This window comes from Coregonus lavaretus, assembly GCF_964263955.1.
Source record: "Coregonus lavaretus genome assembly, chromosome: 15".
In the NCBI taxonomy this organism is placed as follows: Eukaryota; Metazoa; Chordata; class Actinopteri; order Salmoniformes; family Salmonidae; genus Coregonus; species Coregonus lavaretus.
Window position 1 is genome coordinate 18,035,255 of NC_140002.1, and position 17,457 is coordinate 18,052,711.

Consider the following 17,457-nt stretch of genomic DNA (forward strand, 5'->3'; position numbering starts at 1 on the left):
TAATAGAGCGCTTAAAGTATACTGTACTTTGGGCTGTTGATTTCCCTACCAGCAACCTGCTGGAGTCACAAAGCTTTACATATTGGAGAGGAGCAGAAAGATGAGCGGAAAGTAATCCAGTCAAATCTCCCAAATGGCTCTCTCCTGCTCCGAGGGTAGGAAAAATGTGGGAAGACCTAGCCAAACATTCTCTTCCTGAGCCCTTCGAAACTCAATAATAGTGCATCCCCTTTAGTTTTGCATGTCCAAAGGCAAAAACAGATTGAAGTGGATAAACTAAAGATCCACACCTGTTACGACTGGGCCGTAGCACAAGGCGCTATGTCAATAAAAACTAGAGGACAAAACACAGCTAGAGCTTTCGTTCTGATTAAAAACCCTCTTACTCAATCATTCCCAGAGAGTTTTGAAATAAGTGTGGAGATGGGTGAATGATGTTGCACTACAGCACAATAACAATAACTAAAGCACACACATCTCCCACTGCCAAAAGAGCGCTGGGGGGTGGTTGCCTCCAATTAAAAGCTAATGAACAGCACAGAGGATCGACCGCCCCCCCATTAATCGCCCTGGCAGATAGCAGGCGACTCTTAGCGAGGCGCTGGGCATCCCTCTGTCGCCCGCACAGCAATGGGACGGTGCCCGGCACTTCCCGCGCAAAGAATTGGGAGCCCCCCTACCTCTCGCAAATCTGCCAGCTTGCATGATATGACAAACAATATTGATGGGGGCCCCTCTTAGGAGGAGGAGAGGAGGAAAAAGAAGAGGGGAGGAAAACTATTACAGTCTCTGGCAACGGCACCAAGCTAACAATGGCCGTTGGAAGCCAATGGCACACCTGCAGCGAATGCTTGTCTCACGCAATCAAGGGGCATTAATAAATGCTGTGTGGGGTTGCGAGGGGGAATGTCTCTTGTTGGGCCCACTCATGTGTTTTGAAAAGCATCCGTTCGTATGTTTACCTAATTGTGTTCATTTTCATCAGAGGGAGTGAATGGCACAGGGATCCCTCTGCAAATTAGCCACCTTCGCTGGGCTAAATCAATGCCATCTTGCATCGTGGGAAGCAGTACAATTTCCTAATTATGCAATTGTGTGTTTTTCAACCATAAAGATGGAGAGAAGCTCTCTCTTCCATATCGAAGGCTGATATCGACACAACAGTGTTAGGCCTGATTACCAACGCAACCTCTCCCTCAATGTGAGCAAGACAAAGGAGCTGATCGTGGACTATAGGAAAAGGAGGGCCGAAGAGGCCCCCATTAACATCAACAGGGCTGAAGTGGAGCGGGTCGAGAGTTTAAGTTCCTTGGTGTCCACATCACCAACAAACCATCATGGTCCAAACACACCAAGACAGTTGTGAAGAGGGCACGAAAACACCTTTTCCCCCTCAGGAGACTGAAATGATTTGGCATGGGTCCCTCGATCCTCAAAAAGTTATTCAGCTGTCGAGAGCATCCTGACCGGTTGCATCACCGCCTGGTGTAAGGCGCTACAGAGGGTAGTGCGTACGGCCCAGGACATCACTGGGGCCAAGCTTCCTGACATCCAGGACCTATATACCAGGCAGTCAGAGGAAGGCGCCGCCCTATGGGACTCCCGGTCATGGCCGGTTGTGACAGTCTGGGATCGAACCCGGGTCTGTAGTGATGCCTGAAGTACTGCGATGCAGTGCCTTAGACCGCTGCACCACTCGGGAGGCTGCATATACTGTATTCTAGTCAAAACCTATCCTACACTGAACAAAAATATAAACGCAACATGTAAAGTGTTGGTCCCATGTTTCTTGAGCTGAAATAAAGATCACAGAAATGTTCCATACGCACAAAAAGCTTGTTTCTCTCAAATTTGTTGCACAGATTTGTTTACATCCCTGTTAGTGAGCATTTCTCCTTTGCCAATATAATCCATCCACCTGACAGGTGTTGGATATCAATAATCTGATTAAACAGCATGATCATTACACAGGTGCACCTTGTGCTGGGGACAATAAAAGGCCACTCTAAAATGTGCAGTTTTGTCACACAACACAATGCCACAGAAGTCTCAAGTTTTGAGGGATCGTGCAATTGGCATGCTGACTGCAGGAATGTCCACCAGAGCTGTTTTTAATTTAATGTTAATTTCTCTACCCAACGTCGTTTTAGAGAATTTGGCAGTACCTCCAACCGGCGTCACAACCGCAGACCACGTGTATGGTGTCGTGTGGGCGAGCGGTTTGCTGATGTCAACGTTGTGAACTGAGGGCAGGCATAAGCTACGGACAACGAACGCAATTTGAATGCAGAAAAATGACGTGACGAAATCCTAAACCCATTGTGAGGCCCATATTTGCATATAGGCATAATGGGACCCATGTCACCCAATAAGTTATACTTTTGACTCATCTGTCCATAGAAAATTATTCCAAGAGTATTGATGATCATCTAGGTGCTTCCCGGTGCTTTTTGGCAAACTTGAGTCAACCTTTTGGACGAGATGGGTCCCATTATGTCTGGCAAAAACCAAACACTCCATTCCACAGTAAGAACCTCATACCAACGGTCAAGCATGGTGGTGGTAGTGTGATGGTTTGGGGATGCTTTGCTGCCTCAGGACCTCAATGAGTCGCCTTAATAGAAGGAACCATGAATTCTGCTCTGTATCAGAGAATTCTACAGGAAATACTCAGGCCATCCGTCTGTGAGCTGAAGATGAAGCACAGCTGGGTCATGCAGCAAGACAATGATCCAAAACACACAATCAAGTCTACATGAAAATGGATAAAAAGCAACAAATGTGAAGTTTTGGAATGGGATGAGATGTTGTGGCAGGACTTGAAACGAGCAGTTCATGCTTGAAAACTGACAAATGTCGCTGAGTTAAAGCATTTCTGCATGCAAGAGTGGGCTAAACTTCCTCCACAGCGATGTAAGAGACTGATCAACAACTACAGGAAGCATTTGGTTGCCGTCATTGCAGCTAAAGTTTTTTTTGAGGGGGTTTAGTTTATTAATTTGACCATTTAAAAATACAAGCACACATACAACTTGAAAAGCCATACATGCACATTAGTAAAATTATCGAGGATAACACATAATAAAGTCTGGGACTTATTTCCATTGTGGTCCTCTTTAGACAAGATGGCTAGGCAAGATCCAACATGGTTGCACACAGTTGACAGCGAGATAATAAAACATAAAAACAAAGAAGAACATCTATCTCATCATTGCAGTTGCATCGTAGGGTACATTCAAATGGGCACAGAACACATCAAACTGTTTTTTAATGTTTAAAGCTGCCCAGAGAGGACGTTGTTTTTATGAGCAGAGGCAACACATTCCGCTCTGAGGCTCCAGTATACTAGAAAGTATATTTCCCAGCATTACTCTTGAACCTGTATAAGCACACATTAGCAACACCTGATCTGGTGCTGTGATCGTGTGCATCTCTAACATGGGGAAAGTAATCAGTTAGATATCTGGGCGCAAAACCATAAATACTACTGTAAACCAGACCCAGTCTAATCTGGGACACCCTAGCCTCAACAGGCAGCCAGTTTAGTTCCTGAAAGCAGCTCCTGCCTATGTGAGTACGTGGACTCACCTTAAACACTACCCTGATCAGCTTATTCTGGGCTATGTGGAGCTTCCCCTTCAGAAGCCTAAATAATCCCCCAAACCAGGAAGTTCTAGCGTAGTCAAAATGGCATTGAATGAGGGCAGTGGCTAGCACTAGCACAACCAGTTATTGAGTGTAATGGGGCAATACATTTTTCACACAGGGGAATTGGGTGTTGCATAACTTTGTTAATTAAATAAATAAAATAAGGGTTCCCTTTATCTAATATTAGGCTTTGGTTGAAGATCTCATAACATTCAGTATCAAAAATATGCAAAAATAGAGAAAATCAGAAAGGAGGCAAATACTTTTTCACGGCACTGTATATATACACTACCAGTCAAAAAATTGGACACACCTACTCATTCAAGGGTTTTTCTTTATTTTTACAATTTTTTACATTGTAGAATAATAGTGAAGACACCAAAACGATCAAATAACACATAATGAATCATGTAGTAACCAAAATATATTTTATATTTGAGATTCTTCAAATAGCCACCCTTTGCCTTGACGACAGCTTTGCACACTCTTGGCATTCTCTCAACCAGCTTCACCTGGAATGCTTTTCCAACAGACTTGAAGGAGTTCCCACATATGCTTAGCACGTGTTGGCTGCTTTTCCTTCACTCTGCGGTCCGACTCATCCCAAACCATCTCAATTGGGTTGAGGTCGGGGGATTGTGGAGGCCAGGTCATCTGATGCAGCACTCCATCACTCTCCATCACTCTCCTGGAGGTGTGTTGGGTCATTGTCCTGTTGAAAAACAAATGAGTCCCACTAAGCACAAACCAGATGGGATGGCGTATCACTGCAGAATGCTGTGGTAGCCATGCTGGTTAAGTGTGCCTTGAATTCTAAATAAATCACAGACACCTCCTCCTCCATGCTTTACGGTGGGAAATACACATGTGTAGATCATCCGTTCACCCACACCGGGTCTCACAAACACACAGCGGTTGGAACCAAAAATCTCAAATTTGGACTCCAGACCAAAGGACAAATTTTCACCGGTCTAATGACCATTGCTCATTTTTTCTTGGCCCAAGCAGGTCTCTTCTTCTTACTGGTGTCCTTTAGTAGTGGTTTCTTTGCAGCAATTCGACCATGAAGGCCTGATTCACACAGTCCCCTCTGAACAGTTGATGTTGAGATGTGTCTGTGACTTGAATTCTGTGAAGCATTTATTTGGGCTGCAATTTCTGAGGCTGGTAACTCTAATGAACTTATCCTCTGCAGCAGAGGTAACTCTGGGTCTTCCATTCCTGTGGTGGTCCTTATGAGAGCCAGTTTCATCATAGCACTTGATGGTTTTTGCGACTGCACTTGAAGAAACGTTCAAAGTTCTTAAAGTAATGATGGACTGTCGTTTCTCTTTGCTTATTTGAGCTGTTCTTGACTTGGTCTTCTGTATACCTTGTCACATCACAGCTGATTGGCACAAACGCATTAAGAAGGAAAGAAATTCCACAAGTTAACTTTTAAGAAGGCACACCTGTTAATTGAAATGCATTGCAGGTGACTACCTCATGAAGCTGGTTGAGAGAATGCCAAGAGTGTGCAAAGATGTCATCAAGCCAAAGGGTGGCTATTTGAAGAATCTCAAATATAAAATATATTTTGATTTGTTTAACACTTGTTTGGTTACTACATGATTCCATATGTGTTATTTCATTGTTTTGATGTCTTCACTATTATTCTACAATGTAGAAAATAGTAAAAATAAAGAAAAACCCTGGAATGAGTAGGTGTGTCCAAACTTTTGACTGGTACTGTATATATTTCTTAATGCCATTCTTTTACTTTTTAGATTTGTGTGTATTGTTAGCTATTACTGCACTGTTGGAGCTAGGAACACAAGTATTTAACTACACCCGCAATAACATCTGCTAAATATGTGTATGCGACCAATAAAATGTGATTTGATCTGTTTCTCTACATTTGCATGTTATGCGTGTCACAGTAGTCAATAGCCATGTCTGACATGATCTCATAGTCTACCATTGATCTCAGGCTGCCTTGTAAATTAAAGCACCAGCCCGGGCTCAAACCAGGAGGAATGAACGCGCACAAGACCCTGGTTAAGAACGGGGGTTGGAGGAGGGTGTCAAGAGGAGAGAATTTACGGCTTCATTATAATGGCTGGCTGATGGGATTGGGTCTGGCTGTGGCAGGACTGCACATGTTGTTTCCCTGCAGCTGGTGTCCTGTAGATTGTCTCCAGTTAGGCTCCCTGATTGTGAGTCACATCTGATGACAAAATATCTTTCCCTATACCAGGTTAGGGTGGCTCTTTTATTTGCGACAATGTTTTTCATTATGTTTTTCATTTTCCAAGCCAGCTGTAGGATGAAGGCTAACAAGGTTACTGAAAAGGGTCCGATAAATTTTTTCAGCTTTGCCTGTGTGTCTCCTTACAGGGGGCATTAATACTGTACCGGCCACACAATAATACGACTTCCATTTCCACAAACTGTTGGCTAAGCTCGACTCAGGTCGGGTGTTGGTGGTTGGGATAAACAAAGCACACACTCCAGATCAGTTTAGGGGAGTGTATCGCCAACAGTAGCAATGGATCTTCGGCGCCGACGCCAGGGGCTGGGAGGAGGAAACCCCTGGAAGGAGGAGGAAGTGGAGGTGTTAGGGAGCCGAGAGGAGAGCGACAAGCCGCAGAGCACGGAGGACTAAAAGCTGGAGCTTGTGAAGGAGGGAGGTCCTCTTTATTGGGTTAACGCTAGCTCTGTAAACTGGTTAAAGCCCTGGGTGCTAGATCTCATTCGACTGCAGGGCCCCACTGATTTTCCTTTATCCACGGGCCGCTTGAAGAAATGGGTACCGGGGAATGCATTCTTTCTCCCGGTAACCAGGTTAGTGTCAGCTGCCCTCCCGGTGCTCTCCATCACTTAGTTTCACAATAGTCTAGGAAACAAACGTATTAGAGGGATGGGGGCCGGGGTACATCTGTTCTGCCTGTTGACTGAGGGGAGGCGGGGTGGGGAGGGTTGCTGAGGCTTCTTGACTTACTGTACATGAGTTTTGATATGTTCAGGAGTGAATGGTAAATTATGTAAGGGGGGAAAAGCCTATTACACATTTCCAGACCACTCCAACCTAGAGGATATTGAGGACCCCACTGAGCATGCTGGGACAGTAATAACTCAAATGGATTTCCTATTGTAATTTCCCCGACTTAACCAGCAGGAAAGTGCATTATAGCGAAAACATGTAGTACCAGTGTAGGTAGTAATACCTGAAATAAACACTGTTAACTACAAAAAGTCCTTAATGTCACATACGCATTACTCACTTTCGCCGATTTGTTAGATTTTTTAATGCTGTATTTTAGCAGGACCCTGAGGTACATTTTCATAATGGCTCAGACAAAATTGTTATTAACATGTGTGTGCATCTCTGTTTGTGTGTGTATGTACGTCAGAGTGTGTGGCTCGCTTGCCATCTCCGATATGTCAGGGCTGTTGTGTTTGTAATAAGAAGATGTCAGCCCGTTAATTTGAAGGGGAATGTGTGCAGCTACACGCAGATGCCATCGCTGCCTGTCTTTGAGTTGAGAGCCGGAGAGAGGGGAGGATATTTCAGTGTCAGTGCATTCGCTTCGCTAACATCTTGCCTCTCCGGTGAAGTGCACTTGCATGTGCGTGTTAGAGGAACATGGCGCAAGCTTAGGCGCCGACAGCCCGGGCCCTGCATTGTCCGGTACATCCTTGCATTACCAAGTCTAATGTGGGACATGGCGCACGACTGAATTACAGTAGGGCTGCATGGTTAATGGCACCCTATTCCCTATAAGTGCACTACTTTTGACCTGGGCCCATAGGGCTTAGATCAAAGGTAGTGCACTATGTAGGGAATACGGTGCCATTTGGAACACTACCCAAATATTAGAGCGGGGGTGCAGAAACCAAAGTCATCAAAGAGCAGACAGAAGCTCTATTATCATAGAGGCTGCTGTTAATGGGAGGAGAGATATATTTTTCTATTTTCTGCAGTCCCCGTGTTGCCTGTGTTGTTTGTTTCTCACAGTAGGAGAGGAGAGGAGGGAAAAGGAGAGGTAGTGGGCTCGCTCACATGCCCAGAGCGGAGGTTCAAAGCTGGTGGAGAGATGTGCAAAAAACCCTGGTGCAATTACCAACCACAGCATTTACACCTTGAGCTGAGCCGAGGCTGGCTTTTGGAACACGAGCAATGAGAAGTGAGAGAGAGAACTAGGGCTCGCTGAAAGTCATACATTGTCTGTGGTGGTAGAGCGACTGTGTTCACATACACTAAATATGTATGAATACAACTCACTCACTGCCCATCTCTCTATCTTTCTCTAACACTGGGTTAACATACACACACACATTCCCTAGCTTCAACGATCAATCCAATTGGCTCCGTCCACTTACACATTTAACAAGGGCGATAAAAAGGTGGCAAAAAGCCGCTTCACAGTCTTTCACGAGCCTCGTTGTTTTACCACATTCGTCATTAACACTACCTCCTGCTCTTCCATTATAAATAACATCTATTCAGAGACTCGTTCCTCTGTCAGGCAGCAAGTCCTTTTTTTTAAAGGTTATTCTCAGTCCATTAATGCCCTCTGAAAATAGCAGCCAAATAATTTCTCCTGCAGGCTTAGTAAGGCTCGGTAAACGACATCAGCCGAGTACATTTTGCGGAGGGAAAATGGCCAGATTAGATGGTAATGTCCTGCAGGGAAGGAAATGTCATTGGAATCAATGGTATTGAACCGTGTTCAGATAACGCTGTGGGGAGAGAGAGCGGGGAAGAGAGAGAGAGAGAGGGAATGGGGGATAAAGAGAGAGAGAGATGGATAGAGAGAGGGTGGTGGGAGGTATGTACCATACACGCAGAGTACGTAGTCATCAGATAAAGAGAGAGCGAGAGTGTGGAATCGAGAGGTACGTACCGTAGACGTAGAGGATGTAGTCGTCATACGACTCGCCCACTGAGTTGGCAGCGAAGCAGCGGTAGGTGCCGTTGTAGGTCTTGTTGAGGTTCTCGATGTACAAGTCTGCGCCGTTGATGAGGGCGTGTGAGGGAAGGTCGTCGTCCACCTTCACCCAGCTGATCTGCTGGGGACTAGAGAGAGAGAGAGGGGACATCAATGTCACTCAGTGATCAAATGAGCAGCGTTTGCACTTTTGGGACTATTCTATTGGTTTCACAGGAGAGCGAGGGGACAGTAATTTCACTGGTCAAACACATAGTTTCCCCTAGACCTAGATCTTAAATACATATGTCAAATACTTTCAAATAATGATAGGTTACCTTTTTTTGGACTATATTCAATTGGTTCCTTTGTACCTGGCGAGCTAAATCAATCACCACACCAAGTATAAATATATATTTTTTAAGGTCTTGTTTGTATCCCCTTTTTAGGAGACGATAGGGCGCCGCCGATAGAGTAAACATCAACACAATGAGATTCTTTCACCTTTGATTGCCAAACTATTTGTGTGTGTGTGTGTGTGTTTGTGCTATTTAGGTGGGGAGCCTTTTATGTTCCTGGCCTCTCGACGTGGTTAACTACATTACCCAGCCATCTTTGTTCCCTCGCTACCTTGGCATGAAGCTTATAGGAAGTGCTGGATCTGGATCCCATTTTTTTTATGAAGAGCTATGTAAGAACCAGAAGCCACGAGGGTGGAAAAACAACAAAAACAAAGCGCCTCTTAACTCTGTTCTGCTCTCGCAACTTTCAATGGCTGGCTGCTAGCTAGCCAACGCGCCGTTATGTCCCTTGAGTGGGCACCGAGGCCTCTCTCTTGTTGTTCTGTTTTTGTGTTGCTATTTAAACTTGTTTCCCTCCATTTGAAAATACTTGGTTTGGGGAGAGCAAGGGAAGGAGGGAGAGAGAACGGGCTAAGCCTTGAAACAAAAGAGCAGTTTGAGCTCAATAACAGTTGAACTCTCGCCTTTGTGGCGGGGTGAAAAAACATTTGATGGCGGCGGCGGGCGCCTCGAGAGAGCAAACTGGAATCCCTCGTCGGGGGGGGGAATCTTATGGAGCCGGAATCAGAGGTTAAATATACACACAGCGCCGGCCTAAAGACGGAGTAATGACCTAGAAAAATAGGTTTACTGGGGGGGGGGTGACACATGAGAGATAGAGAGAGGGAGGGGGGGATGGAGAGAGAGAGGGAGGCCGTGGGGGAAGAGAGGGAGGCAGATAGAATACAAATGGACACACACGGCCAGAGCCCGTCACTCAAGCTCTAATGAAAATGACTTCCAATTCTCTGGCCCATTGTATTGATTGTATTTTCATCTTTATTAAATTAATACGGGTGAGATCCGCCTTGTCTCTCCCTGCTGAGTGCAAAACTTGAAGGGGAGAGGGAGGGGCCTGTGTGGTGTGTGTGTGTACACATCTGACACGTATTGTTCACAATTAGGGCACCTCGGGACAGGAAGCTGGGTAATGATGTAAGGTCTTCGCGGGGATCGTACCGCTGACGGCGTCATGTAATGACCGGTTGTGTCTCACGGTGGACTGCTGCAGCCGGCATCGTTGCGATGGCATCACGTTTTCGCCACAACCACCGTTTGCTCCCGGAGCTACAGGATGGGCATTTCTGTCTCTGCTTGAGGCTGTGAGCTAGCCATACATATTCATACCCGTACATCAGTAAGTCCATGGAGGTGTGTGAAGGTGTGTGGATATGTACATGTGTGTAAGTATTTGTGTAAGTGTGTGCAGGTTTGTGGATATGTACACCAGTGGCGTGTATTCATGGATGCCAAGGTAAGCCAGACCAAGAAAAAAAGAAAACATAAAACAATTTATCTTTAGTCTCTCAAATTTTTCTTCAATTCGCAATAGGCTGAATGTATCTCACCAGAGAAAGCATCCGAGCAAGCGAGACAGCACCCCTCTGTCTCTGTATGTGTAAGCCATCTATCTGTTGCTGTTTTGGTCCAAAAGAGTATGAAATTGTTACCGCCCGTAGCATTGAATGCAAGGGAGGCTAGCGAGCATTTGGCCTCCCATGATAAAAAAAGTATAAAATAATAGCCAGTCAGCGTTGAGCTAAACTGAGTGAGCTCAACTGTGAACGGTCCTGGCGCAACAACAAAAAAGTGTCAAGGGAAGCCAGTTTGGATTTGGCGTCACTCCTTTTAATCGCATCGAGAGCATATGTCATTGACAGAAACAACTTTAATTGTTACATCTCGTTGTGTTGTTGTCCACCAGTGGCTAGCTAGCTAGCTAAAATTGGCCCTTTCCTAAATTAGCCATAGATGGAGATAGGGATTTGGACTTGTGGTTTTACTTTATTCTCCTTACTGGCCAATGATTATAACAGCGATTCTGATCCAACCATTAATTCATACATTGTTGTGTCCCTGGCCTGAGAGGATGGAAGTTCAATATGTAGCTAGATGTAGAAGGCTAATGTTAAATAGCTAACGTTGCCCATGAGTGGAAGTTAGGCTAGCGACCAAGCATTTTAGCCAGGTAGCCTAGGACAACAAAAAATAAAAGCGTGTACTGTATGACAGAGTGATAGACCGCTTCGTCAACATGAAAGAGAGGAGGATGGCATTGGCGTTTCTCTACAAGTAGGGTGAGTCAACATGTTTTTCCTACTTGCACGCGCACGCACACACACACACACAGAAAATAATACGAACCATGGACAGCCACATCATATTTAGCTTACGTTGATTGGACTAAATTGTTTTTGGTGTCTTTTAGTTGTCACTGTATTAGATTAAGCAATGGTGCTGGAATAGTGAAGGCAATAGTTGTTTAGTGGTCCGGTTGTTTAGCAATGTCGGTAACATTAACTTGCTTGACCATGCTACTGGTCATGTAACTGTTTGTTACATGCAATATGCTTTGTGGACTTCACTGGACAGAGGTTGCTCTCCGGTTTTGTGATGAAACAAAGGTGTGGTTGAATTTATTCTGCCGCTGTGTCTTCTTATTGTCTCGGCCTTAGGCCTATATATCACGGTCGCAAGGCATATGAACTAACAGGTTGTAATATGGCAACAACCAAAAAAATCTGTCTTCCCCAGTGATTTTACCCACGCACCGATACTGATGTACAGGGGCGTGTGCAGGTGTGTGTGAGCTCTGTTCGCTCCATTCCCGTCATTTGGCAGAATCCTAATTGGAAGTTACAGGCATCCTAATGGAGGTGTGTGTTGAGATAGAGAGAGAGGAGAGAGAGATGTGTGGTTTGTGTGGTGTGTTTGCCGCTGTGTGTGTGTGTCTTACTGGGGTTTGCCTTTGGCCTGGCACGACAGCTCCATGTTCTGTCCCTCTCTTGGCAGCCCATCAGGAAACTCCACTATGATCTTCACCTCCGGTTTATCTGTGGAGAGAGAGGGAGGGAGGGAGGGAGCGAGGAAGGAATGGAGGAAGGGAGGAAGGGGAGAAAGGTAGGGAGAGACAGTGCGTCATTAGTGCTGCTACAAGTTTATCAAGTAGCTAGGCTTCAGTCTACTTAACGTTTCTTCATTCCAAGTTGATGCAGACTACGTGATGTGAAATTTACCGACGTGTGGTTGGGAGGTTCACGAAACAAGTGTTTAAAAAATGTGGAGGACTTGTCTGAGGACAGAATTGGACTTCAAATCCCTGTACAAAATTGAGGGTGGTTGAGTATAATTGAGAGTTGTCTGTATCCTTTTACAACACTTGACTAGAGACCATTGGAAGAGCCCACTCTATTCCTTCCTATTATGAGATTATGATATTCTAGACTGTTTACCTGGATGCTAGTGCAGGGCATGCTTTGGTTTTATTTTATAGCAATAATGGGTGAGATACCATCCTGCTGTTTCCTAAGGACTAGACCTGGTTGATTCGTGTATGGGAGACCACTTGGGAAAACCAGGCTGCTGCTGGTACGGATCAGATTTGGGAGAGGAAATGTAGTCTTAGACCTGTTCTCTAGGAACTTTCTTAAAGGAACACTGGATTAACTGTAAGGTCTCTCCCAACCAACTGTCACTGTGGTCTTTCACATTAAACTTAATGTTTAAAGTTTGATGTGAAAGACCAAATACTTGTTTTCCAAGGCCAAGCAGCATGATAGACAACACAAAACAATAACTACCAGTATGACCGGATATAGTCCAGGATGGTCAAGAGTTCCAGAAATATTAGAAAATAATGATGCCAATACAGCGCTTCATAAATCATTCATGTTCCTCGGAGCACTGCCTTGGAGCGGAATTTAACATTTAATACTAGGAACTTAGTTTAATATTAATGCTCAAATGATGCATGGTTTGTGTAAACTGGATATCACATTTGCGAAAACTAGACACTACTGCTGTAGTCCCTAATGTACAGTTGAAGTCGGAAGTTTACATACACCTTAGCCAAATACATTTAAACTCAGTTTTTCACAATTCCTGACATTTAATCCTAGTAGAAATTCCCTGTCTTAGGTCAGTTTGGATCACCACTTTATTTTAAGAATGTGAAATGTCAGAATAATAGTAGAGAGAATGATTTATTTCAGCTTTTATTTCTTTCATCACATTCCCAGTGGGTCAGAAGTTTACATACACTCAATTAGTATTTGGTAGCATTGCCTTTAAATTGTTTAACTTGGTTCAAACGTTTCGGGTAGCCTTCCACAAGCTTCCCACAATACGCTGGGTGAATTTTGGCACATTCCTCCTGACAGAGCTGGTGTAACTGATTCAGGTTTGTAGGCCTCCTTGCTCGCACCCGCTTTTTCAGTTCTGCCCACAAATGTTCTATAGGATTGAGGTCAGGGCTTTGTGATGGCCACTCCAATACCTTGACTTTGTTGTCCTTAAGCCATTTTGCCACAACTTTGGAAGTATGCTTGGGGTCATTGTCTGTTTGGAAGACCCATTTGCAACCAAGCTTTAACTTGCTGACTGACGTCTTGAGATGTTGCTTCAATATATTCACATAATTTTCTTCCTTGCTGAGCGGCCTTTCAGGTTATGTCGATATAGGACTTGTTTTACTGTGGATATAGATACTTTTGTACCTGATTCCTCCAGCATATTCACAAGGTCCTTTGCTGTTGTTCTGGGATTGATTTGCACTTTTCGCACCAAAGTACGTTCATCTCTAGGAGACAGAATGTGTCTCCTTCCTGATCGGTATGACAGCTGCGTGGTCCCATGGTGTTTATACTTGGGTACTATTGTTTGTACAGATGAACGTGGTACCTTCAGGCGTTTGGAAATTGCTCCCAAGGATGAACCAGACTTGTGGAGGTCTAGGCTGATTTCTTTTGATTTTCCCATGATGTCAAGCAAAGCACTGAGTTTGAAGGTAGGCCTTGAAATACATCCACAGGTACACCTCCAATTGACTCAAATTTTGTAAATTAGCCTATCAGAAGCTTCTAAAGCCATGACATCATTTTCTGGAAATTTCCAAGCTGTTTAAAGGCACCATCAACTTAGTATATGTAAACTTCTGACCCACTGGAATTGTGATACAGTGAATTATAAGTGAAATAATCTGTCTGTAAACAATTGTTGGAAAAATTACTCGTGTCATGCACAAAGTAGACTTGCCAAAACTATAGTTTGTTAATGAGACATTTGTGGAGTGGTTGAAAAACGAGTTTTAATGACCAACCTAAGTGTATGTAAACTTCCGACTTCAACTGTAGATGCTGCTATAGATCCACAGAGGTTTTCTCTTTTCTACTGCCAACCTTAAACTCATAATTACACCTGAGTAATGTTTGTGCCTGGTGGGCAATATTGGCAGAATTTAAATAAGCTAACAAACTGTGGAACTCACATTATAAGTGGAATCCATGCCTGGAACGCTTAGAGGTAGCAACATGACGTCCAGCTCCGAAGTTGGCCAAACTCTCTCAACTCTTCAAACTCTGGGGTGTTTGTATTGTAGTTTGGTAAATGTTATTTTTACTACGTCTTTCAGAGATTGGGCCTCAATACGTAGCCTACTAGTGGAGGCTAGTGTAAAGAAAATCGCAGGACGGGGTCCTTCCATCCATTACAATGAGCCCATCCTCCGATTTCTCCCTCCAGCAAGCCTCCACTGGTCCACATTCTCCTACTGTATCCCTCCTATCTTCACAGCAGCACACTGTCCACTCAGAACGGATGCTCCAAGCCTTTCTCTCCTCTCTGAGGTGTAGTTTGTCAACAGTCCATAGGGCCGGCGGCAGGCTACAGCGACACCATTGACCTTTCTGACTGGCCTGACTCATTAACATGACTGGCCTGACTAGCCGCCACACGCAGACTGGTCAGGTTCTACTCTCCTCCACCACCACCACCCGGTGATAGATAGCAGGTAGTGAAGAATGGCTGTTAGTTGCCAGCCCCTAAAGGGATGGCTTGGTCCATGTGTCGTCCATACAGTAGCTGCTTCCGTGGTTTACAACATTTGTGTGAAATGAAAAAGGCTTGTGACATGGGGGTCGGGGGGGTTTCTGTATGGTTTGAGGTGTCATTATTGTACGGAAACTTGATGATTGCTTGGCTAGCTATCTTAACTGGCTGTTAGCATTCAAAAGATGCATTCTGGACTCAGCAGCACCAGCTTCTTTACCCACCCGTGGCTGTGAGTGAACTGCAGTGTGATGATGGCAGAGGGCTCCCTCGTAGTGAGGAGGACTTTATACTCTGGACTGGTGTGTGGTGTGCTTTTAGCGCCCGTAACGGCAGCAGAGAAAGCATAGTGGAGGAGTCAACCAGTGGCTACAGAGAGCTGAGGATTGACGAGAACAACGTCTGAGGAGAGGACAACTCCAGCTCCATCACCATCATCAATCCTGTCCCTACCATCCAACTCGGCTGCCAGCAGAATAGATGCCATTACCAGGAGCAGGCACTCTCTGAAGCTAGACTTAGCTACTCTCCATTTCTTTTTTCTTCAGCTAGCTAACTGTTATCTCCTTTTTTCTTGTTTCTTTTTTTGTCTGTATACTGAAATTCAGCTTTTAGCTGCAAAAGTGTACAAGACAGCCTAACCAATAATAAAATAATTTCAGAGATTCTGGCCTTAAGGTTGTGGGAGTGTGTGAAGGAGTGCCCCAGATCAAACATATGTTTATTTTTAATGTTGTTTATAGAGGAATAGTTGTTACATCGATATTGATTGGTTATCTAGAGGTGTTCCTTTGCAGGGTGCAATTAGTCAAAATAAAATATGTCCCTTCAAGACTAACGACAGTTGTTGTAATGTTTATGAACTTCCAACACCGTCTGCTGTCCTTGTAGTATCTGGGAAGGGAAACGAGATAAAATAAGAAGAAAGAATCTGCCCCGCTAACAAGACATAAAGACGCTCTGGACGCTTTATGTAAGAAAGCTATAAAGGTCCTTCTCAACAACAGTTAAGACAGAAACATGATTATAAAAGTGGGTACATCAGCCCGGGCCGCCTTTGAATGTTGCCTTACAGTAAGTAAATACTAATAAGGCCCCCCTTAGCTCCCTTTGGTGTTCAGAAGAAATATCAGCCTCTGTATTATGTACAGTGCTAATGAGAGCAAGGGGAGAACGAACAGAGAGAAGGAGTAGAGAAAGGGAGAGAAGAAAGAGATAGACAGACGGGGGAAAGAGAGAGAGACAGAGAGAGATGAAGAGGGGAAAGAAAGAGAGAAAGGTAAGAAAGAGAGAGAGAGACAGAGAAAGGGAAGAGAAAGGGCAAGAGAAAGGGGGGTGAGAGAGAGAGAAAAGGAGAGCAATTTAAGGTACGAGAGAGAGAAGGAAGCGAGAGAGAAGAAAGTCAAAGAAAGCACACCATTACCTCCCTTTTATGAATAGTTCCCTGGCAACAACAGCTGGTGTGGACCATGAAAATAAACACACAGTATGGCTACTGCACTACTGCTGGGTGTTGCGTTAATATGACCATCATGATCATCATCATCACAATCATCATCATCACCATTTTAATGTTATTGCTTTTATCAACAGCAGCAGCAGTAGAAGTTGTAGTAGCAGAGTTAGCTAGTTGAGGCATGGTAAAGGAAGCAGTACAAGACAGAATATAAAATGATAAACTACGACCTTGCTAAATGCACTAGGGGGCACCACATTGTAAAACATGTCCTTTAGGATCCCTTGGAGTGATATGCATCTTGCCTTCGTAGTTAGGCCTAATAGCTGATACCGCATCCAAACATTGGCACAGCTCCAAACCCAGAGTACCTCAAAGGATTCTAAATTGAATATTCTCCCTTCGATGGAGCTTGCAGTGCTGCCACATACGGCAGTTACAGTACGTGAGCACTACTTGAGTGGTATCCTTTTACAGTAGCTAAATCCTGAAGTGTTTCAAACCAACATTATCATACAACCATTGCAAAAGTGCACTCAAAACTATTATCATTCTATAGATGACTTGCCGTCAAAATGGCAGGGTTTATTAAAAATAGACACAAACAAATACAAGAACATGTTTCAGTATTATACAATACGCAAAAAAACAAGATGTAGATTTATCAATAATGGTGGTTGATGCCGAAAAGGCTTTCAACCGTCTTGAATGGCCTGAAAACTTTGGAAGTCTTCAACATTCCAGCTGAAATAATACATTTCATAAAAATATTATATAAATATCCTAAAAAAAATATACACAAATAATACATTATCTGATGAATTTGCTTTAGAAAGAGGCACAAGACAGGGATGCCCTCTCCCCCCCCCCTCCTGTTTGCACTGGCAATTGAACTGCTTGCAGAAAGAATTAGAAAAATGTAACAGGTATCAGTATTGCTAAACATGAGTATAAACCATGGGTTGAAACCGGTTCAGGGAACAGAACAGAACAGAACACCGGAAAATAACAAAAGAAATTGAGGAACAGAACCGAGAATGAAAGTGATCTATACTGT

The 17,457-nt window shown here is 44.1% G+C and overlaps 1 protein-coding gene across 1 annotated transcript in view; it reads right to left on the minus strand.

Moving 5' to 3' along the window:
- LOC311142057 (cell adhesion molecule 1-like) overlaps positions 1 to 17,457 on the minus strand; it is a gene marked incomplete at both ends in the record, with an annotated part of 471,507 nt that overhangs the window by 65,036 nt on the left and 389,014 nt on the right. Inside the window, 2 exons of the mRNA XM_084177610.1 lie at positions 8,535 to 8,707; positions 11,856 to 11,952. Coding sequence (XP_084033736.1) covers positions 8,535 to 8,707; positions 11,856 to 11,952 — 270 coding nt within the window. The remainder of the gene's footprint in view (positions 1 to 8,534; positions 8,708 to 11,855; positions 11,953 to 17,457) is intronic.